The 20,177-nt window shown below is 37.5% G+C and overlaps 1 protein-coding gene across 1 annotated transcript; it reads right to left on the bottom strand.

The window, feature by feature from the left end:
- Positions 1–10,111: 10,111 nt before the first annotated feature.
- On the bottom strand, positions 10,112–11,990 carry LOC114361374 (uncharacterized). Its single transcript, XM_028316367.1, has 2 exons — positions 11,834–11,990; positions 10,112–11,516 (listed from the first exon to the last, which is right to left on the bottom strand). The coding sequence occupies exon 2, from the start codon at positions 11,510–11,512 to the stop codon at positions 10,235–10,237; it is 1,278 nt and encodes a 425-aa protein (XP_028172168.1). The 5' UTR covers positions 11,513–11,516; positions 11,834–11,990; the 3' UTR covers positions 10,112–10,234.
- Between the last annotated feature and the right edge of the window lie 8,187 nt (positions 11,991–20,177).

Below are 20,177 nucleotides of genomic sequence, written 5' to 3'. Positions count from 1 at the left end.
ACAACGTGCGCCGTGGTGGAACGACGATCTGGCAGAGCTTAAGAGAGCTGTTATTAAGATCCATCACACACTCAGTAAAGCTGTTAGGCGCAACCTGCCTCTTGAGGGTATAATAGCTGAACGCGATAGGCTTAGACGTCAATATTCTGACGCCTTTTGTGCTGCTTCTACAGCTCACTTTCGGGAGTTCTGTGGACGGCAAAAGAAAGAAGACGTTTGGTCTGTCACTAACAGGATAATAAAGACCCGCCCTCTTATACAACCTCCCTCCACCCTTAGGCTGGAGGATGGAAGCTATACATCAAGCACTAACGACACGGCACAGGCGCTTCTTAATCAATTTTATCCTAACGACACCACTGATCATACACCAGATCAAATATCTGCACGAACATCAATGCTATTTCCACTGGACACGACTGAAGAACCACCATTTACATATACCGAGATCACTGAAGGGTTACAGGGCATGAACCATAAGAGAGCTCCCGGTCTTGACCACCTTACAGCCGACATCTGCCTTAAAGTTGCAGCCTGGTTACCTACAGAAATCACCGGTTTAATGAACAGCTGCTTGCGGCTGCACTACTTTCCCAAAATTTGGAAAGCCGCTACCGCCAAGATAATCCCTAAGCCTGGCAAGCCTGATTATCAAAAACTATCCTGTTTCCGCCCAATTGGTCTGCTAAACGTTTTTGGTAAGTTGTTAGAGAGACTTATTTCTAACAGGTTAAACCACCATCTAGAGATCACCAACAATAGTCCATCAAACCAATTCGGATTTAAGACTCAACGATCAACAGTCCTTGCTATAAGCAGAGCCCTCAAAGTTATAAATACTGCTAAACTCGAAGGTGAGCAGGTACTTGGAGTCTCCTTGGACATTAAAGCCGCCTTTGATAGAGCGTGGTGGCCAGCCATATTTCGCAGACTTCGGCAAATTAATTGTCCCAGTAATCTTTACAAAATTCTCCTTAACTACATCGAAGACCGGGAGGTCAGAATACAATTTGCAGACTGTGTAGTGAGTAAAACAATGTCAAGGGGATGCGTACAGGGATCAGTAATTGGTCCCACATTATGGAATCTAATACTAGACCAACTTCTTCTAACACCTTTACCAGACGGTTGCCATTTGCAAGCCTATGCTGATGATCTTCTCTTAATTGCGCACTCCAAAGATAACACCACTCTGGAACAAAAGGTCAACATCGCACTGGACCGAATAACCAACTGGGGTGAAAGCGTAAAGCTGGAGTTCGGCTCAGATAAAACACAAACCATCGCCTTCACAAATAAAGCAGCCAAGTGCAAGCTAATTATGAACGGCGCAAGACTCAACTACACCGACAATATCAAATATTTGGGAATAATAATTGATAAACGTCTCAACTTTACCAAGCATGTCGACTATGCCATAAACAAAGTCAAGACCCTGTATAAAAAACTGTGTTTGTTCATAAGACCTACCTGGGGCGTCCATCCAGATAACGTCAAAACTATATACGAACATGTGATAGAACCTATTATCTGCTATGGGGCAGGAGTCTGGTGTCCTGCCCTTAAAAATAAGTACATCTCTCAGCGTCTTATCTCCATGCAAAGGTTATTCGCAATAAAAATGATTCAAGGCTTTAGAACCATCAGTACAGGCGCTGCAATATCTATCGCCCAATTGACCCCGCTACCCGCAAAGGTCGCAATGGTCGCTGATATCGAGACCTCAAAACTATCTGGAATCACCTCCTTTTTGCCTCATGACGTTATTTTAGAGAGTCCTTGTCCTCCATCAAAACTTCTCCACCCGTCTAAGAGGATTGGTATACAATTCGCGGAAATCACATCCGCAACCGATCTGACTCAGGCGAGCGCCAATTGTACCCGTCTCATATTTACAGATGGAAGCAAGATTAACGGTAATGTTGGAGCAGCATTTGTTGTTAAAGACCCTACCAATACACGACCTTCAGTAACCAGGAAGTTTAAGCTTCACAGCGACTGCTCAGTATTCCAGGCGGAAATGCTAGCAATTGAAATGGCCTGTAAACACATTATTGACCACAAGCTCTCACAAGTCCTCATAGTCTCGGACAGCAAGTCTGGTCTTACTGAGTTGCAAAATGGAAGCAGCTATAACCGCTTCACTGTAAAAATCCACCGGCTACTTCATCAAGGCCGTTCATCTGGATGCACCGTCGAATTCGCGTGGATTAAAGCCCACGCTGGATTCGAGGGTAATGAAGAGGCAGACTCGGCGGCAAAAGCTGCTTCCACCATGCATAAAGTGCCCGACTTTATAGAAGCACCTATTAGTATAGTCAAATTTAAAAACAAACAAAAAGGAAACGACTCGGCCGAAAATCTTTATATGGACCCCAACACCTGTGTCCATACACGATCCCTTCTGCCTACATATAACAGCTTAAAAAAAAAAAAAAAAAAAAAAAAAAAACAGCCCGACCCAACTATCGGCCAACTAAAAATCGGTGGTCTGCGCCTAGTCTAAGGTGACGTCCTAAATAAAATCCATGTAGTCATAGATAAACGCCTGTATTCACAAACATTACTATGAGGTCTCACAGTGCACGTGGACGCACAGGGTGACACACGCACCAATCACAGAGCTCTATTCAACGCTTTGCATTCGATTTGCTGCTTCACTTAAGCAAGCATCGTTGTGAATACGGGCGAGAACTTTGATCTTGACTAAAGTACCTTCGACCTTTTGTATCGCTGCTAGTTGGCCGTACTTTACACCATTAGAGTTAGTCATCCATGTAAACCATACTAGTTGTTACATCATCTGGTTTGAACCTGTCTACAAAAAGGACTTTCGCTATTTCGCATCTGAGGTCTGAGTCATCCAAAAAGATAGGTATTTAGGTCAATGATCTCGATGTTGCCATGTTTTTGTAATGTGTATACTATTTTTAAATGCGTGAGTAAGGCTACTGAATATTAAGTTATATTTAAGATAAGTGGAGGCTAGACTAGTTTCTTTATTGCATCATACTTTCAAGGGTCAAAGAAAATATTGGTTTGCCCTATTTGAATACCAGTAATAATCATAATATACGACAAAATATCAGAGACTATATTTTTATTGAAAAATAGCACCTGCTACAACTACATAATGTGGAGCAGCGTAAACTTTGATGCCATCGTCTGTACAAGCTACATAACTGAAAAATGCCATCTTTCTTACCTACTAAAATCGGTGTGTAATGTGGAAGTGCCTAAAAGTTAAAATAAAACTAATGCTTCCACAAGTCTAGACAACTTTGTATTCACTCATAATTCGTGACATTTGGCATTCTGGCATTTATTTTTTTATCATAAGTAAATAAATGGTATTGTAAATATTGTTACCTAATTTTTATCATACCTACATACATAAGTATAATAGGTATATGTATGACTCATCAATTCATCATCGATCGTTGGCAATTGACACACGTCTACAGCAAGATTATTAATGTATAATTGGACAGTGTGACTCAGTCATCAAGTTAGACTCGAATTTGCATAATTAACGTGATTTAATTATAATCGCTTAGCTAGAAAGTCATAAGGCTAATAGGATTGTTTATTTTTGGTTTGTTGTGTTTAAACCCGTTTTTGTAATCTGATACTAAAATACTAAAGGTTTCATTAGATTTTTATAGATTAGAGAGATGATGAGTTGTTATTTTATCAAACTACTAGCTTTTGCTCGCGGCTTCACCCGCGTGAAATTTAGTTTGTCACATAGCGTCATAAATTATAGCCTATGTTATCCTGGGTTATAAACAATAATATTTTAATGTTCTATGAAAATCCGTTCAGTAGTTTTTGCGTGAAAGAGTAACAAACATCCAGACATCCACACAAACTTTCGCATTTATAATATTAGTATGATTTCTTTAATTCTCAGAAAGATGATAAAAATAAGCGTTCAGATTATTTATACCTAGGTAAGATAGTATTTTATGTCTCTTTTTATAGTATTTTAGTTTAACCATTTATCTATTACACGAAAAATTACCTATCTATAATTATAACACCTTATTAACTTGAATTGAAAGCTAAATATGATAAGATATAAAATGTTAACATAAATGTAACATGATTAGTTAACTCAACAAACTACAGCTTAACCCAACCACTACAAACTACAAAACATCCAAACTACAGTAACCACAACTCAAAACAACTACAAAATATCTACTTAAACACAATAACTTAGAGCTATCATGAAAGTTCGGAAGCGCCTGGTGACGCGGGCGGGCAATAAAGCTCAGCGCGAAAGCCTTCGGAGGCAAAGCTGGTAAGGTACGAGCTTACACTAAACAGACGCTTAAGTTTAATATTGATGGTGTGGAGGTTTTTTCCCCGTTTTCTTGTTTTGAATAAGTAATATTATAGTATTGTAGTTAATGGGAATATTAAAATGTAAGTAAAAACAAAGTAAACTGTTTAGCACAGGAAAACTCAGTGAAAAAGCACATATTTTCAGGTGTAGAGTTTTACTGAGTATTATTCTATGGTAGTGGAAATATACTGTGTCACAGTCCCATGCCTGTAGGTTCCTGATCTATACGCTGACGTCCGTAATCACAAACATTACTATGAGGTCTCACAGTGCGCGTGGAAGCACAGGGTGAAACATGAACCAATCACAGAGCTTTATTCAACGCTGTGCGTTCTATTTGCTGCTACACTTAAATAAACATCGTTTGTGAATACAACACAATATAAAGGACGTGCGCCAAAATGGAACATCTACCGCAATTTTCATTCAACTACTATTTTCTTGAACCAATATTTCACTATTTACATTCTACTCTACATTTTACAACTGATTTCCATACATTAAAACATTGATAGAGATATGGCATAATGTACTAGAACAAAGAAGTTCAAATGTTACAAAAATTAAATACCTTTTTTAGGGTTCCGTAGTCCTGACAAGGAACCCTTATAGTTTCGATATGTCTGTCTGACTGTCCGAGGTTTTGCTTGGAAACTATTGGCAATAGGGAGCTGTAATTTTGTGGAGGTATGTACATATATTAATCACGCCGACAAAACGGTAAAATAAAATTTAGAAAAAAAAAATTTTTAGTGTATCTTCCCTACATGTAAAGTGGGGATGTTTTTTTTTTCGTCATCTACCCCATCGTGTGGGGTATATTTGGATAGGTCTTTTAAAATGGCTTAGGGTTTTCTAAGACTTTTTTTCCATTTAGGAATCTGTTTGGAAATTATTAAAGTTTAAAGTGCCACATCAAACGTAGTTGTCATTTGTTATTTCCATTTGAAACAACCAACTACACTAACTCCATTAACTCATGCTGTATCAGAAGGGCCTTGCGGTGCATATCATGTTCCAGATAACAAACAGCTCATAATGGCTCATTGTATGCAATTTGAATACGTTGCTAATCGGCACAATTAACATTTTGTCTGCAACTTTGTTTACATTGCTAGTGTTGCATGTGCACACTTGGTTGATATGAATAATCATAGTAAATAACGCCCGTATTCGCGTTAGCAGCGTGGGCAGGCCTCCTACTAGGTGGACCGACGATCTGGTGAAGGTCGCGGGAAGAGCCTGGATGCGGGCAGCGCAGGACCGTTCATTGTGGAAAACCTTGGGGGAGGCCTTTGTCCAGCAGTGGACGTCATTTGGCTGAAAACGAACGCCCGTATTCACAAACATTACTATGAGGACTCACAGTGCGCGTGGACGCACAGGGTGACACACGAACCAATCATAGTTCAACGCTGTGCGTTCGATTTGCTGCGTCATTTATGCAAGCATCGTTTGTGAATACGTCAATGTCGTCACAGTTTGGTTTCCAATTGGAACGTGTGTCGTATAGGAGGGGCACAGAAGGGTGTTTTTGTAACGGCCAAATGTCAGCGAAACTTCAGACTACCTATACATACATCTATCAAACTTGTAATACCTATATGTTTTTGAGAGCGATTTAATTAAGTTACTTGTTGTGGAAGCTGGATGAAATCTAAATGGCTGAAAAAGTTTGCAAATTAACCCTTAAGACTTATACATAGACTTCATAATATGGGCTTTCTATCGTAAATACATTAAAAAGAAAAAGAATTTAATGGAAGCTCCCAAAGCATTTTGATGAAAAATCCCTGACATTGATTTCGCGATATGGCCACAATGGCCATTTAAAAATCCATAAAAATCATTTCCAAACACTAATTGTGCCACCTTTGTACGGGATTACAGACCGTGACTATTAAGTGTATGTCCTCGAATGTAGCGTTCATAACGTTTTATTAAACCCTAAAAATTATCAGATTGGTCGGTCAGTTAATGACGCATAGCGCAGTAGAGATCAGAATAATTAAATTACAATCTTCAAACGTCACTGAACAGATATATTTTCTAAAATCATAGCTAAGACCACTCTTGGTCAATAAGCTATCAATCGATAAAATCGAAATCAGTTCACCTATTTTGAAGCTACATGATATAATGCAAGTAGGNTTCGGCCGTAACTCCATTAACTCAAGCTCTATCAGAAGGGCCTTGCGGTGCATATCATGTTTCAGATAACAAACAGCTCATAATGGCTCATTGTATGCAATTTGAATACGTTGCTAATCGGCACAATTAACATTTTGTCTGCAACTTTGCTTACATTGCTAGTGTTGCATGTGCACACTTGGTTGATATGAATAATCATAGTAAATAACGCCCGTATTCACAAACATTACTATGAGGTCTCACAGTGCGCGTGGACGCACAGGGTGATACACGAACCAATCACAGTTCAACGCTGTGCGTTCGATTTGCTGCGTCATTTATGCAAGCATCGTTTGTGAATACGGGTGTAATCAAAGAATCAGCCTGTGACTTCTAAAACTTACTCAACCTTGTCACTGGTTTGGTTCCCCGTTGCAACCAACTACGAGTAGATACCTAGAGATCAGGTAGATTGTTTGAGGTAGGATTGCTTGATATAAATACAGGGTGTTAGGTAAATGGGTATATGAGCCGACACTAGCCTATGTTAACATGGGCATATAAATGGTATGGTGAAGTCAGAAAATTGATATCTTCATTTTAACTACACTCGACATCAAATAAATCGCACCTCCCGCGACAAGCATTTTCAAACGTATGCATCCCCACTTCCTACCAATATTGGCACCATTTGAAAGCCTCGTTCTAAACTTCATTTCATTAAAGGAAAGGGATTTACCCCAAAAATGTGTCTTTAGAAGGAAGCAGAGTCACTTCTTCAAAAAATAGGTAGTTACGCTTGAGCCAACTTTTATGGCTATAAAACTGTTAAGTTGGAATTAATCGCTACCCATCTGTTAAAGAGGACACGTGTGATCATTATTTGGTTTTATAACCATAAAATTTAGTCTAATTGATCCCAGAGGTGAGCCCAAAGTGAGGTCGTTTTTCAAGTCACATTTATGATATATGTTAATCATTTATTAAGAAATTAAATGTGTTTTTCTATAAGGATATTTATTGGGCTTTCAAATAACACCAATATTGTTGGGGCACCATGATTGTGTCAGAAGAAAATCATTTAAGTTCGCGTCGCGGAAGGAGCGGTTTATTTGATGTTGAGTATATTTTTATTTTCATACAAATCGGATTTTATAAAATTTATTTTGTATGAAAATTAAAATAAAAAAAATATGATATCAAATTTCTGACTTCATCATACCATTTATATGCCCATGTTAACATAGGCTAGTGTCGGCTCATATACCCATTTACCTAACACCCTGTATATTACCGTGTACCTATGTCCGCTTCTGATGGAAGCTGGATGAAATCTGACTGACTGAAAACGTTTGTAAATTTGCCCATCTTCCCTTCAGGGATTTTTCATCACTTTGATGAAAAATCCCTGACATTGATTTCGCGATATGGCAACAATGGCCATTTAAAAATCCATAAAAATCATTTCCAAACACTAATTATTGTGCCACCTTTGTACGGGATCACAGACCGTGAGTATGTGTATGTCCTCGAATGTAGCGTTTCTTCATAATGAAACAAGATTAAGCTACAGTAATAAACAATAAATATTTTGTATGACTTAATATAAAAATATCAGGATCTCATAAATAATTGGTTTTAGGCATTTTTCTGTATTACTATACTGCGACAAGGTGCTTAAATTTAGTTGTTCTCTGTTTTTTAGTAAATACACAGATTAATCAATGATGCGCTTAGTAGCGCAGTAAAAATCTGAATCATCTTCAAACGTCACTAAATAGATTCTATTTCTAAAATCATAATAGCCAAGACCACTCTTGGTCACTAAGATCTCAATTGATAAAATCGAAATCAGTTCACCTATTTTGAAGCTACATAATATAATGCAAGTAATGCAACAGACAAACACCAAGATAGTTTTATACCTGATTTTCTAGACACAATAATGTCTAAAAACAAAAAAAACACGTATTCGCTATAACTCTTACCCTGTACCCTATAAGGTGTCAAAATCTCACTAATGATTAACATTATTTCACTGGAACCTACATTTGCTACCAAATCCACAACCAAACCAAATGAGACCTTACCCTTCTGTAAGTACAGTTCCATTTTATTTTCACGGTCAGTGAGCAGCATGACTATATGGGCCAAGGGACTGTAATGGCGTATCAAATAAGTTGATCTTTTCTCAGAAGGTGTGTTATTGTTAACAACGTGCGAAGTGTTATTCCGTTATTCTTTAACTGCACAGCTAATTGGTTTTCCGATTGTGATTTAGAGGTGAACGTTTTGCAGGATCGTTGGTGGTTTTATAAAGTACATTCTCCTACGTTCTGTGTGTTGTCCTAACTACAACTTCTTGGACAAATAAATTTGAATATAGGTAGTAATGCGTTGAGTTGCTGAAGTTTGAACTACTCTGTAACGTAACTTTAAACATTGTAGGCCAGTAGAATTAAACACAAAAATTGATTAAATCGGAAATAATTCCTACAAAAGATTTTTTTGCTTTAATGGCTTCATTGGTTGCCCATTAGGAATCTCCTAAGNATTCCGTTATTCTTTATATATTATTATTCTTTAACTGGACAGCTAATTGGTTTCCCGATTGTGATTTAGAGGCGAACGTTTTGCAGGATCGTTGGTGGTTTTGTAAAGTACCTACTCTTACGTTCTATGGGTTGTCGTAACTACAACTTTTTGAATAAATAAATCTGGAATATATGTAGTCCTTCTCTTTGTCGTGTCGACAACAAACCTACACAGCGTCAGCCCAAAACTCCGCCACAAGAATGGCGTTGTCAGTAGCCTTCATTTAATGAATTGAAATGAATGAGCTTCGTCGACTGGGGAACAGAACCACACCTGCACTCCCAAGTTTGAACCATCCCAGAATCCCCACCAATATAGGTAGTAATGCTTTGAGTTGCTGAAGTTTGAACTACTCTGTAACGTATTAACTTTAGAAATTTTTATTGTTTTCATCCAGGAATGGTTAATTTTTGACATTATAAATTGATTCAGATTACTAAGTTTTTATTTTGAGGTAGGCAGCAGGTATTTACAAAATTCCAAGGACTAATTTTCATTGATGTAATGGCATTACCATGCAGGCATTATCTGATTGCAGTTATGCATTGTGCGACTTTGGTGTCAAAAACTATTAATAACTAAAAGAAAGATTAGCATAAAGTGAAAATCAAATAATAAAAAGCAATTTTCTACCACTAAAACTAAAGTACAGAATAATACTCCAGTAAGTTCATTAATCGAAAGTGCAATTGTTCCATCAAAAGGGTCGCAGTAAACGTGGGTGTGACTTTGAAGAAAAGAGAAAGCGACAGAACTGACTCACGTTACAAACAAACAACAGTTAAAATTCATTGTGAAACACAAAGATGTGTTTTTGATTAAATATCTGTCTGAGTTAAATGATGGATTGATTCTCATTAAGATTTCTGCGGTCCTGGACTTATTTGCAGTGCAAAATTAAGTTAACCGTTAAAATAGAGCTATTAGAATTAAATGAAGGTAAAAACTATCAGTAGTAGTGTTTTAAGTTTTATTGTTTTTAGGCATTTAATCTATAAGGGTTAACGTAATGAAACTGACCTAAAATACACAACAGCAGAATGGCCCGACGTGAGGCAATAAATTTCTAGAAAACACCATGCCACTTTTACGTCGCACCACTCACAATAATATTATCTATTTATTTTTTCAGCCAATACCTTCCAATACTGCTAATGTCTAGTAATAATCTTTAGCGCACGGTTTGCGGCATGTCTTATAACTTCCTTCATTGCACAGATAAGTACGAACTTTTTTAGCTAGAGGGCAGTCCAGTCTTCCACAGGGTCCATGAACATCTCTCTTGTTCACAAATTGGCCGTGTTGGTACTTCCCTTTGATAGTTTCCCCAGGGATGAACTGGTGCTGACTGCCACGATAGTCCATCCTTTTGGGACAGTTGGTTCCACCGCAAGGGCCCTTGGGGAAGCCCATTGCAAGAATTGCAAGCTCACTGCTTGTGAATGGTGCCACAAAGTCGTCATATATCACCGGCTCTTCAACAGGCCTTATTGGTTCTCTACAAATGTCAGGAGCACCGAAAATATATGCCACTGGTGGCACAGCGTCTATGGTAGTTCCTTCCCAATGCCGGACTACCTCAACGTCCTTCAACTTCAAATCGTCTGATAAATACTTCCTACCAGGCAATCTTTCCATTTCTGGTAAAGCTACGAAGTAACTGATCACTCTGTTCCCTAAGCATGACAATCTGATGAAAAATTCGATTTCACCAGATGTTTTTAAATCTTCCTCACATTGCAATGGTCTTGTCAACTCAACGGTGTTTGTGATCATTTCTGGTCTGGTTGTCGTTCTGTACTCAGCTTGATCCATATTAACTGGGTTCAACTCTCCAGCTCTTTGAAGGCAATTAAAGAAAGTTTCATTCCATTCCACTATGCAAAAACCAATGCAGTTCATCTCCTGGTCTCTGTTCCAGACCGTGATATAAATAGGGGTTTTTCTTAGTACTTCTTCCAATTTAGAAGGCCTTGAAAGGAACATGATAGAGTTTCCAACGCCGAAGTAAGGAGGCTGTGGTAACGGCTCTGATGGTAGGATAATTTTTTTAGGAGGTTGTTTTCCTTTCTTCGGAGGCTTAGGCTTAGCAGGTTTGCCTTTCTTCCCAGGAGGTGGAGGAGGTGGGGGTGCAATGAAATTATCATGTGCTACGTAGAAGTCAAAAAGTGGTAGGCAGTTCATCTGTAAGGTGCAGGTCTGCATGAACTTCATTTCTTCCTCTGAAGGCATCGGTGGTTCTTTTCCTTTTTTCCCTTTCTTTGGCTTGTCTTTTCCTTTCTTGCCCTTTTTAAGTGCTTCGGCTGCTGCTAAAGCTTCTGCTTCCCTCTTTCTCTCCTCTTCTTCCATTTTGAGTTCGTACTCATCTTTTTGAGGAGGCTCGATCTTAAGCACTATTTTTTTCACAAAAACTTCGATCATAAAAATTTGCTCCATTAATCTGAAATGAAACAAACAACTTATGTAGTTTGAAACTTTACATTAAATCATTAATCGGTAGGTGGGTGAATGTGAATCTATAAAAATCTGCTGTAGATAATGTAATAGAATATCATTAAACAAACTTGTACCTACATAGAACTCCATTAACTACGTCTACATAAAAAAATAGGTTTTTAATCAATGAGCACTAGGTTAAATAGAACAGAGTCATAATGCAAAAAAAAATATTAAATCTCTACTTCAAGAAACAAGAGTAAAGAAGTGTTCACGATGTCTGTAACATTTTTCAAGAGAAAAAAACAATAGGATACTTACAAAAATATTATCTTTCACTTCGGTATAATTTCCTTAACCTACAATAACCAGACAAAGATGTGAGCATACTAATTTTGCAAGAATATACACGGCTAATTTGTTTTCATTATTTTGATGTTCAAAAGACTAGAAATTTTGAAATCGGCAATGCGCCAAACTTGATGTTTCAAACCATACTGAATTTTCAACTGTCAAGTCATTATATTTGACGTTTACAAAGTGATCATTTAAAAAGTAGGTTGAACTTCATTTTGTATCCTCCGTGATGTGATCTTTTTAAACATCCTGGGTTATTTACGAACAAAGATTTTTCCAGAGTCCAATAAGGTTGTACCTACTCTTCAAAAAGTTTACTCGCTACGAAATTATTTACATCTATCCATATTGATAAAAATTGAATTTACTGTCGTATTGGTTTCAAACAAACTACTAACGAAAGAACTCCTTCTGAACTTTATCATCCTCGTACTTGCCCAACAAAAAACCAAGTCTATCAAGCCTCACTTAACCTACATCCTAACCAAAACAGTATCTGGACAAAAAGCGTCCGTTTGCTCGTCGTATAATAACAAAATCACCCACAACAAAAAGAGTACGAGGAGAGTTCATCATGCGAGGTCACATTTACGCACGCGGGCAGCGTAGAGGGGAGGCGGGGGGAGGGTGCGCGGGCGCAGGACAAGTCTGTTTGGTTTAGGATGTAAGAATTTGTGGATAAGGCTTAATAATTTGGAAGGAGTAATTTCTATTCTACAGGTAAAGCTAAAAAAATTCCGAGCTACTCAAAACGACTAGATCAGTTTAAAATGAAACCTTTAGAAAACCGTAGAACTGCACTCGATCTTATATTTTTATTTAAACTAATAAATGGAATTGTTGACTGTCCACATCTTCTATCTAAACTCAATCTTAAAGTTCCCTAAAAATATCCTAGATATCCAATCAAAATCCTGTGTCCGCCCTTCAGAAAAACGGTATCTGGATCCTACTCCCCAATATCTAGACTCTGTAAATTGTATAATGAGTACAGCACTGAAATAGACTTATTTGGCATGTCGATTAATAAATTTAGGCGTCAAGCACACTTATTAGATAAGTAGATCAATGTCTACAGTAACATACCTACTAATCCTTTCATTATGCATGCTGTGTTTGCCCATTTCATATATTGTACAATTAGAAATTAAGTTAGAATTTAGTAATTTTACAAGTATTATTGTACAATTGTTGGCAGACCAATAAAATAAATAAATAAATAAATAATCTTATTTTCACATGCTATTGCAAGTTGTATCACTGTTGTATTTATGATCATTAACATCATTAGGTGATTTTGTCTCCACTTCAGGAGTATCCTCCTTTATTTCATCAGCATTATCATCATCATTTCAGCCACAGGACGCCCACTGTTGAACTTGAGCCTCCCCCAATGATTTCTAAATTGGTTGGTTGGCCCGCATCCACCAGCGCGTTCTTACCATCTTTATGAGGTCGTCTGTCCATCTTGTAAGTGGATCGTATGTGTATCCCCTTCTGATTATTGGTTCATTCTTCGACTACTTCATAATCATATTGAAGTTGATTTATTAATCAAATCAAATCAAATAAATTTATTTGCTTTAAACCAGGTTGTAAAGAAATAACTCTACATAAAAGCCAATTAATGTGGTCCAGAGCAGAAAATAAGTCATCTATCTTACGACGATTTAAGACTTTTAGAATAATGAGTTACACAGTGTTTAATCTCACAACCTTTACCATTTACCCTCAATCAAGTATTTAGCAAATTATTTTCAATTAAATATTTTCTACTAGTCCAAAAATTCTTCACTCTTTGACGCTGCGCACGGGCACACTTTCCATCTCGCTCGCACGATGATATTTAAATTTAGCACCAGCCTTATATTATGTTTAGCTTCGTATATCGATACTATGAGCTGATGCAACGTGCATGTAAACCTGTGTTTTGTTTCTATGGGGCTGATGTGGTAAGTGTTTCTTAGGGGATGGAAATTACACGACTGAGTGATATAGTTACCTAAGATTTATGTTTTGTAGCGATTTTACTTTAGAATAGAAATTTTAAAACCCTATGAATGTTTTAAATGCTATAAATTAAAGAACCTCAAGAACCAGCAGAAGTAATTTATCCCATAAGACTAATGCCCGTTTTCACCATCAATCCCTAAGATTTAAGTGACCCCTATGGTAACACTAATATGAATTTTGTTGGTATAGGGGTCACTTAAAAATTAGGGATTGATGGTGAAAACGGGCATAAGACTTTAAAAAAAAATATCCATTCCTGGAAGGTTAGAGGGCACCTCCACCACCATGCTCCTGCATTGGAGACTAACCCCCGTATTCACAAACATTACTATGAGGTCTCACAATGCGTGTGGACACACAGGGTGACACTTGAACCAATCACAGAGCTCTATTCAACGCTGTGCGTTCTATTTGCTGCTTCACTTAAACAAGTATCGTTTGTGAATACAGGCTTAAATTACTTGATGATGATTATTATGTACATAGATAGGGCACAAAATCTTGATGATGATTATGTGTATATAGATAGGGCACAAAATCTTGTTTGTGATAAAGGTCAATCCCTTTTTCTAACAAAAAAAAGCTGCCAAACAATTTCAAAAGTCGAAATGAGCTTAAAAATACACACAAAGCTTCCTCGCTACATAAGTTAATAAGAGTTACAGTATCTAATAAAGGCTATAAAATTTTCCGTTTCTGGCGCGATGGCCGGGGTGGGGGGCGGGTCGTTAGCCACGGAACCGGTAGCGAGTGCGCATCGGGCAGCTGCGCCGGCGCTTGTAAGGCGGCGATCACAGGGTTCAGTGGGATTGATTTATTTTTATATTGAGGTTTAAATGAATTTACTCTTTACCTATGTCTGTTGCCTTAAGGTAGTCTTTCGAAGCGAGCGTCTATAGCGTCAGTGGCGCCGCGACTGTGACGCCGCAACAGAGCGACAAATAGATGTTCTATGCAAATGTATGAAATTCTAGGGAACGTCATTCGAACGCAGCGACACTGTCGCGGCGTTAGTGACGCGGCGTTGGTGGCAAAGACCAAAGCTAAAGACGCTGCGTCTGTGACGCTTAGTTCGAAAGGCTACCTTTAACAATAATGTTAACAGTATTGTTGTATTCCGGTAGTTGCAGGTAAGATAGCCAGTTCCTCCGAGGTTGAGGATTCCTGGTGAAGCTCGCTTCCACCTTCGGCCTGATCATCCTTATTGTGGATAAAAAGAAATCAATAAATAAATAAAAATGGTTTACATACCTACAAGTAAAATCCACAATTCTTGATTTATTTCAATCTCTCTCTTTCTCTAGTCACATTTCTTAGAAGGATTATACATTTATTTCTACCTTCATTATTTAAAACAGTGTCATATTAAACCTTAGTATTGTGCTTAGTAGGTGTTACCATTAAGGGTAAGGGTTAGCTAAATAAAATTTAGTACTAATAAGTCCTAATTTTGTCCACTTCATAATGATTCAGAATACATTTTCCTGCAAGAGAATGTGTCATACAAGTTCAGGTAAAACTTTAAATACTTAATGCCTGGTCTAGTGACCAAGTCCAACGATCAATACTGCACGTCAAGGTTTACACTGCGTCCTTATGTAGTTGGAATAAAATGCAGTTTTGCAACAAAAAGGCACAGTTCCATATGAAATCGATCGCACGAAGAAAGTTTTCGTAGAATCAGGACAGTTATTAGCTATGATGGATTACTGCTAATCGAAGTATTACTTCTAGTTGAATTTTTGATTTGATGAGTCATTGGTTTCATTGAAGTAAAATATTGAGCTTCATTTCCACATTTTCGGGTTACATATTAAGATTTAAATATAGCTCAATCAGTCACACTACTCGTAGAAATAAATTGCCGTTGGGGTATAAAAGTTTTCGAGTGACGACCACGGTCCACCTTGTGGGTGGACCGACGACCTGATAAAGGTAGCAGGAAGGCGCTGGATGCAGGCCGCTACCAACCGTGCGATGTAGAAGTCATTGGGGGAGGCCTATGTTCAGCAGTGGACGTCCTGTGGCTGAAATGATTATGATGATGATGACCACAGTCCACCAGAGGATCTTCGCGGAAAGAACCTCATCATCATCATCATCATTTCAGCCACAGGACGTCCACTGCTGAACATAGGCCTCCCCCAATGCTTTCCATGTTACCCGGTTGGTAGCGGCTTGCGTCCAGCGCTTTCCTGCTACCTTTATGATGTCGTCGGTCCACCTTGTGGGTGGACGTCCCACGCTGCGATTTCCGGTACGCGGCCTCCACTCCAGAACCTTGCTGCCCCATCGGCCGTCAGTTCTGCGTACCATATGCCCTGCCCATTGCCACTTCAGCTTGCTAATCCGTCGGGCTATGTCAGCGACTTTAGTTCGTTTACGGATCTCCTGGAAAGCACCTGGATACGGGTAACCCAGGTCGGTCGTTGTGGAAATATTAGGAAGGTCCTTGTCTAGTAAAGACGTTCTTTGACTGAAATGACGATTTCAAACAATATTATTATATCTGAATTTAAATTCTCAGCACCAACATGAACGTGGCCTAACAAATCATCACAACACAAGCTATAGTACGATCTAAGCACGTAGTCGCTACGCCACTGTATTTGTAATGTACTTGCGTCAATAGTATAGTGTAATATTCGATAGCAATTCTAAATAATATCTATGATTGTTGGCTCTGTGTGTGGCGTGATTGGGGGTTCCAATACTGGCTTTTGCCCGCGGCTTTTGCTGCGTAGATTTTGTTCACGAAAGCTATGAAACTGATTTTTTACAAAAATCCTTCCAGTAATTTTAGTGTAATTAAAGCTTATAAGCAGGCATAAATTTTAACAAAATTTTGCGTTTATAATATTAGTACAAATGTTTGAGCTTAGGCAAGCTTAGGACATTATTTGTTTTGTACCTACTTATTGCGTCAAAATTCAAAGGAATGAAAAGCAATAATTTACTGAAATCATCTCCATTTCAGAGTTTAGAGGTTCTTCAACATAAATGTAAATAAAGAATACTTAAAGCACAGAAGAAATACTAGTGCTAGTAAAAGGGCTACAATATTTCTAAACGTCAAATATAAACAAAACGTATGGAAATAGAGACTTTATAGATACGTTTTGCAAAATACCCCCAAAAAAAAAGAGATTTTTTGCGTTAATGGTTGAACCATTTTCCATAGAAAAATACCCAATTTTCTTTAACAAACAACTAAACAATAACCGTCTTATTCATAATCATTTTTCACATTTTATCAAATGCTTATTAGAGGTTTATAAAACGTTTCATAAAAATTGTTATTCATAATCGTCATTTAGCGCTAAAATCCTCTTATANACCTTGCTACCCCATCGGCCGTCAGTTCTGCGTACTATGTGCCCTGCCCATTGCCACTTCAGCTTGCTAATCCGTCGGGCTATGTCAGCGACTTTAGTTCGTTTACGGATCTCCTGGAAAGCACCTGGATGCGGGTAACCCAGTTCGGTCGTGGTGGAAATCTGAGGAAGGTCCTTGTATAGGAAAAAACGTTATTTGACTGAAGACGATTTCAAACAATATTATTCTCTGGAACTAAATTCTGAGCTCCAACATGAACGTGGCCTAACAAATCATCACAACACAACCTATAGTACGATCTAAGCACGTAGTCGCTACGCCACTGTATTTGTAATGTACTTGCGTCAATAGTATAGTGTAATATTCGATAGCAATTCTAAATAATATCTATGATTGTTGGCTCTGTGTGTGGCGTGATTGGGGGTTCCAATACTGGCTTCTGCCCGCGGCTTCTGTTGCGTAGATTTTATTCATGCAATAGATGTGAAACTGATTTTTTACAAAAATCCTTCTAGTAGTTTTCGTATGAAAGAGTAGTTTATAAACATGAATCCATCTTGGAAAACTTTTGCGTTTATAGTACCTATTAGTACAAATTAACAATTAAAAAAATAAAAAGAAAAAAAATATTGTTGAGCTTAGGCAAGCTTAGGATTTTATTTCATTTATGCTTCTTACCTACTTAATGTGTCGAAATTCAAAGGAATAAAAAGCAATAATTTACTTAAATCACCTCCATTTCAGAGTACCTACTTGCACATAAGGTAAATAAAGAATACACAAAGCATATAATAAACACTAGTCTTACTTATGGGCTACAATATTTTTACACGACAAGTATAAACAAAACGTATAGAATAGATAATAAGAGACTTTATATGTCATACTTTTTGTAAAATTCCCAAAAGAAGTCGACATGTTTTTTGCGCTGATGGTTGAACCATTTTCCATAGAAAAATACCCAATTTTCTTTAACAAACAACTAAACAATAAGTGTCAAATACTAAAAAATAACTTTTATTCAACGTGCTTGAATTTCAAATAAGGTAATTGCTTCAAGTAATAATAATGTAGGTATCTTATCATTTTAGTCATATTAAAAAACACTTATCTTATCCCCATAATATGAGTGTCAAAACTTTTACTTTTAAACCCAATTAAGTTGAAAACTTAAACCAATACCTTTCAATTAAGTAACTTGGAGTTTAAATTATAATTGATGAATACGGTATGTGTCTCGAGGGTGTTAAAGTTAAAAGTTGTTAATGACCGATGGATCTTTTAACAACGATATACTTTGTAAAAACTTCCTGTTTTAACTTGAATTGCTACTTATTTTCAAGTAAGAGTCTTGAAAGTATATTGAAAAAGTGTCAATAATAAAATACTTTTGTGAGGAGGTATTATTTACCAAGTGAAGTCAGTCGGCAGGAAAGTTCTTGAGTGGCGACCACGAGCCGGAAGACGTAGTGTGGGCAGACCTCCCACTAGGTGGACCGACGATCTGGTGAAGGTCGCGGGAGGTGCCTGGATGCGAGCGGCGCAGGATCGGTCTTCGTGGAAATCCTTGGGGGAGGCCTTTGTCCAGCAGTGGACGTCTTTCGGCTGAAACGAACGAAGTCAGTAAAACAGAGTTATGTTAGTAAAATAAGTACATCATCATCATCATTATTTCAGCCCCAAGAATTAAAATAAATCCTCCTCAAATAATAATAATAATAAAATATACACAACTTAATCTTTCTCTGAGCTGAAAAATAAGCTTTATAACATTAATGACCTTATTTCCTTAGTCACTCTAAGCATCCCTAATAAGTAGGTACTTTAACCCTAACTTACCCACTGTTTATATTACCAACACCTTACCCCGGGTCCGAATAAACACAAACACGCGTCTCCTTGGGTAGATGGCCCTGTTATTGTCCGATGGTAGGTATAATTAAGCTGTTACAATAGTGGCAGTTAAATTAGTGAAGTACAGTGATGATCACAATGATTTTAATTACCTAGATAGCTGGACCAAAATAAAGATATAACTGTCTGTCACACACTTTCATCATCATTTCAGCCACAGGACGTCCATTGCCGAACGAATTTAGGCCTTGCCCGATGATTTCTACATCGCTTGGTTGGTAGCGTCTTGCATCCAGCGCCTTCCAGCTATCTTTATGAGGTTGTTAGTCCACCTTTACCTCATAAGGTGCTGAACATCCATTGGTTTCCATAGTGGTAAACAAAATTAAATCTTTCACACACGAGTGAGAGCAGTATACATCACGTTGTAATATGTCGGTACCTACCTACATTATTAAATAATCATCATGCTAAAGCAATTTACAAGGTTTTCAAAATGTTTGATAACACAAACTACTTTTGTCACCAACAGTACAGTCTCAACCACTTAATCAATTGCAAAAACACTCCCAACCCTTTGCTTATGCAAATATTCTGCGCGTGACGTTACCTCCGCTCCGCTTCAGTTCTGTACGTTTTCAAGGCACGATGTAATTTCAAATATCAAAATTGAAATCATTATCAAATTATTTAATTTAAATCTAATAGATTAACAACCTTAAATCTGCTGTGACACAAGATGCTAATTGAAATACGATTTTTTTTTTACTTTATTTGGAAAGGTCCACTCTACCAACAGTATATGACGTATACTTACGTTATTTAAAAATACAGTTTTATTTATCACAAACAAGTTTGCAATACAAAATAAAATGTATTAAATAGATTACTTGATGGTCACTTAATATGGTTTTAGGTGAACGCTTTTCTTCTTCTTCTACTGAGAATTATTGAGCTGAATATTAAATAACAACTTAATTCCAAGGCTAAAGAAAATTAAAAACATACTCATTATTAATTATATTTTTTATTTTGTCTAAATTAAACAAGAAGCTTAAAAAAATACTTTACAACTCCACAAACAGACGTCACCGCGACGTTTTAA

The sequence above is a fragment of the Ostrinia furnacalis genome, unplaced genomic scaffold (genome assembly GCF_004193835.3).
Source record: "Ostrinia furnacalis isolate ACB-3 unplaced genomic scaffold, ASM419383v2 OfSCF5660, whole genome shotgun sequence".
Taxonomy (NCBI): domain Eukaryota; kingdom Metazoa; phylum Arthropoda; class Insecta; order Lepidoptera; family Crambidae; genus Ostrinia; species Ostrinia furnacalis.
Note: the sequence above shows the minus strand (reverse complement) of the source record. Positions and strands in the feature narration are given on the sequence as shown.